Source organism: Tupaia chinensis, unplaced genomic scaffold (genome assembly GCF_000334495.1).
Source record: "Tupaia chinensis unplaced genomic scaffold, TupChi_1.0 Scaffold149011_1, whole genome shotgun sequence".
Classification (NCBI taxonomy): Eukaryota; Metazoa; Chordata; class Mammalia; order Scandentia; family Tupaiidae; genus Tupaia; species Tupaia belangeri.
Window position 1 is genome coordinate 1700975 of NW_006208857.1, and position 3905 is coordinate 1704879.

Here is a 3905-nt window from a genome sequence, read left to right on the forward strand (position 1 = left end):
CATTCCTTTTTCTCCTACAGGGTGAATATGATAGTCCAGGGGATGACATGAATGACAGAAAGGTAAGCCTGCCTTATGCTGCCCCGAGTGCTTTGAGCCACGAGACCATGGATGGATGTGGGACTGGCTAGAAGTGTCTAGATGTTCTACTGACCCATTTATCTGTTTTGAACCGTTCTGTCATAGTCTCCCTGCCATGCAGGTGTTTGGAAACGTGAGGCCACTTCTGGTCATTACAATGACTGTGCAGGTGGGGACAGAGTATCTGGGGATCCAGCTCTGCTAACCACCCTGAGATAGTGAGCAGCCCCTTACAAAGTCCTTATGCCACCCCCCCAGTGACAAGAGATTACCAACCAAGAAACAGTAACAGTCCAAATTCCTTGATTTATTGATTTAGAAATTGAGACACCGAAAGATTGAGCACCTTGTACAAGATTGCATTGTCGGGATAAACAGAGATGGGGGCTGGAACACTCCTGACTCTCTGTCCCCGCTAAAAATGTCTGAGGTCCATGCCATTATGGCTTTCTTTTCGATCATCATGACTTTGGGGTCATCATTCTCCTTGTCTTCTGGGCAGGCAAATGGAGTACAGCCACTCCCACTTTGCAGAAGGGAGATCTGAGGGAGGAGCGGGCTCAGTTGTGCTGTCTGTTCCCAGAAGCTGGGAATTAAAGGTTACAGTTGGGGAAGGGATCCCTTGAGCGCCCTCCTGACTGCAGCTCTCTCCCCAGCCCTCTGCCTAGACCTGTCTATTATGTTTGCTGATACTCGGGGACCATGGGTGTACCCTCTCCTCTGCCATGGTCTGGCACCCTAAGGACTGTCTTAGCCTCCTGGGGGGAGTCACATCCATGATCCCTATGTCATCCTTCTGCCCATCTTCTCCTCATCTTCAGCAACTCTAGAGAGCAGAGGAGGGTGGGCGAGGGTGGGAGGGGTGAGGAATTGGAGTGCAAGACGTTTTGCTCCCCCTGCCCCCCGCCCTGCAACTCTGTTGTCTGGAAAATCACTCATCCCCCAAGTTGCTTTTTGAGCAGCCTTCTTTTTATCCTGCCTATTAGTCCCTGTTATGAAGTGTTAAGTATTAAAAACATAAAAGGTCTTTTCCAGAAATACTGCTGTGATTGCTTACACATGTCTCTCTCTGCCTGCCCAGGGACTCTGCTGTAGTATTGCGATGTCTTAACCTCATCTGTTTTCTATCTGATGCTAATAGTCTCCGTGTTTAATTTCCTGAAAAGTCCTGCATCAGATTTAAAGGAAAAGGAGGAAGCATTTCTCGCCACATCTCACCTCTCTCACCCGACCATTTTCTGTCCTCCCACTCTCTGATTTCGCATTCCTCCCCTTTAAACGGCCAGTGCCATTCACTGCTGCCTAAGAAACCTCCTGCTGGGTGGTGGTGACCCCAGCCTGTCTAGGAACATTACAGAGACCAGGAATACACAGTAACTCAGGGGAGAAATCAGTCAGCCCTCTGCTATTTGCACGAATGGAGAGAAGTCAATTGTAGACAGTCCAAAATATTTGTCCTTGAAATGATATTATCTTTATTAACAAAACAATATCTTTTGACACACACACACAATTTCCTTCCAGAAAATGTCTTGCTTGCTTAGGCTGACGTGATGGTGTCAGGGCACACCCCAGCAGGCAGATAGCCGGGAGGTGAGGAGAGACCGTCCAGGATAGAGTGGCCTCTTGGTGGATAAGTCCACCAAGCTCATGTCAGAAGGATGCCCCATGGAGGTGAACGAGAGTCTTTGAAGGATAAGAGGACCATTGCTTTGGCTTCCCCATGGGGTTGCCAGCCCTGGTGTTTTCACTTGCCTCTGCCGGGGTGGTTAGGGAAGAGAGCTTTGCAGTGGTGGGAGATGAGAGACCAGTGAGAGTTGGAGCTTGCTTTGTCCTTCGGTGTTGGGAAGCTGATACTCATCAAGGAGAGGAGACTATTTCAATGCTCAAAAATGACTGGGAAGTCAGGACAAAAAGCTGAGCGTCCCACTCCCAGCCAGTGATCTCTAATCATGTTTACACAAGCTGCTTCTGCAGCAGGAGGAATGACCACTACAGCACTGGGCTTTTTTTCATAGTTTCAGTAGTATGTAGGTGGTGCCTACAACATCTCTCAAAGAAAAAGAGAAAACCCTCAAAATATGTGCCGCCTATTTGTTTGTTTTTATTGCATTGTAATGGTGAAATGTGCTTTGAGATGGCTGCAGAAAGGATTCTGATCAGGTGTGAGGGAGGGTGGCCTGCTCTTGGAGCTGGAGGATGTGGGGCGGGCTTGGGAGGGGTGGCCTCTCTGGGGCTTTCAGGGATGACTCCCAATGGTTCCCCAAGGTGCCTACCTTGCCAGCACTCCACGTTTTCCTTTACTCTTCCTTACAGCTCTTGGCTATTCCCATGCTCTCCCTGGGGCCCAGGCTCATTGCAGGCAGACTCCAGGCAAGCCCAGAGGCTCTAGAGAATGGCATGTTGGTCCCCTCCAGCTCTCAGTGTGCAGCCTGGTGACTCAGTCCCAGGTAGGCTGGAAGTCTCTCTCTCTCCTCCTGAAGGGTAATTAAGAGGAGGCTTCCTCTCTCTGGAGAACAGGGGTTTCCTGCCTTCCTAGAAGCCAGTGGAGCAGGAAGAGGGAGCAGCCTGTCTCTCCTGGCTTCTAACTTCTGTCTCAGTCTGCATTTGCCAAAGCTGCCTAGTACCCTGGAGGGTCACAGAGTGACTGTCACCATCTTCTGAGGCTGCCTGGTCCCTGCTCGCCCTCGGTGGCTTTTTCACCCATTTCCAGGGGAGAACCTAGGGCACGATGTTGCCATGTCAATTTTGTCAGCATTTTTCAAGCCCTTGGTCCTGAATCTTCCAGCCTTTGCAGGCAGCTGTCTTCTCTAGTGAACAGTTAGAAGGTGACCTCCTCAAAAGGCTGTGAAGAGATTCAGCCTGAATTTGAAAAGCCTGTCTTTCTGACAAGGGAGGGTCTCTGGCATTGCAAAGGGTTTTAACACTCCAGTTCCTTTATAGTCTCATGAAATACTTGAGTCAATGACCCACTGTCAAACATGACCCCCGGGGAGCTGAACTCACTCTGATTCACCGCGGTGTGGTCCCTATGGATTGTTGTTTCCTGCTGTAAAGGCTCAGGGTCAGACAGACAAGCCTGGAATGACATCTGGGCCTCTGCAATAAGGCACTGTCTGTGAAGAAGGAGCTACAGCCCTCCCTGTTCTATCTGCAGGCGAGGCCAGCAGGTGACGAGGGGCATGGCGTAGCTATGAGGAGAAAGTGGATTTGCTAGGAGCTGTACTGAAAGGTTCTAGACTCTGCAAGTTCAAAGGGACCCTTACAGCTTACCTTACTCTGGCTTTACCTCCCCACACCCACCCTCATGGGGCAGAGACTCCCAGAGCACACCTCTCTTCTTCACCCTGACTGCCAGTCTGTTCTGGAACCTGGAATCTGGAGTTTAGCATGATCTACTTAGTCTTCACTGTGTGCAGTTAAACATCTAGAGAGGTCAGGAGGGGTCTAAAGCACTCTCCATCTCCTTTTCTGCCTCCCCTGCAGGGATGGACAGGTGTGTGAGCTGGCTTGACCAATCTGTGTGGGTACCCAGGCATAACCGCTGCCTTAGCTTCTGGACATGGTGCTCTGGAGCCTTCCTTTCCTTTCCTTTCCTTTCCTTTCCTTTCCTTTCCTTTCCTTTCCTTTCCTTTCCTTTCCTTTCCTTTCCTTTCCTTTCCTTTCCTTTCCTTTCCTTTCCTTTCCTTTCCTTTCCTTTCCTTTCCTTTCCTTTCCTTTCCTTTCCTTTCCTTTCCTTTCCTTTCCTTTCCTTTCCTTTCCTTTCCTTTCCTTTCCTTTCCTTTCCTTTCCTTTCCTTCCCTTCCCTTCCCTTCCCTTCCCTT

General features: G+C 49.8%; 1 protein-coding gene across 1 annotated transcript in view; it reads left to right on the forward strand.

The window, feature by feature from the left end:
• The window catches only part of ANO2 (anoctamin 2), a 434288-nt gene that overhangs the window by 134158 nt on the left and 296225 nt on the right, over positions 1 to 3905 (forward strand). Inside the window, exon 8 of the mRNA XM_027769235.1 lies at positions 21 to 62. Coding sequence (XP_027625036.1) covers positions 21 to 62 — 42 coding nt within the window. The remainder of the gene's footprint in view (positions 1 to 20; positions 63 to 3905) is intronic.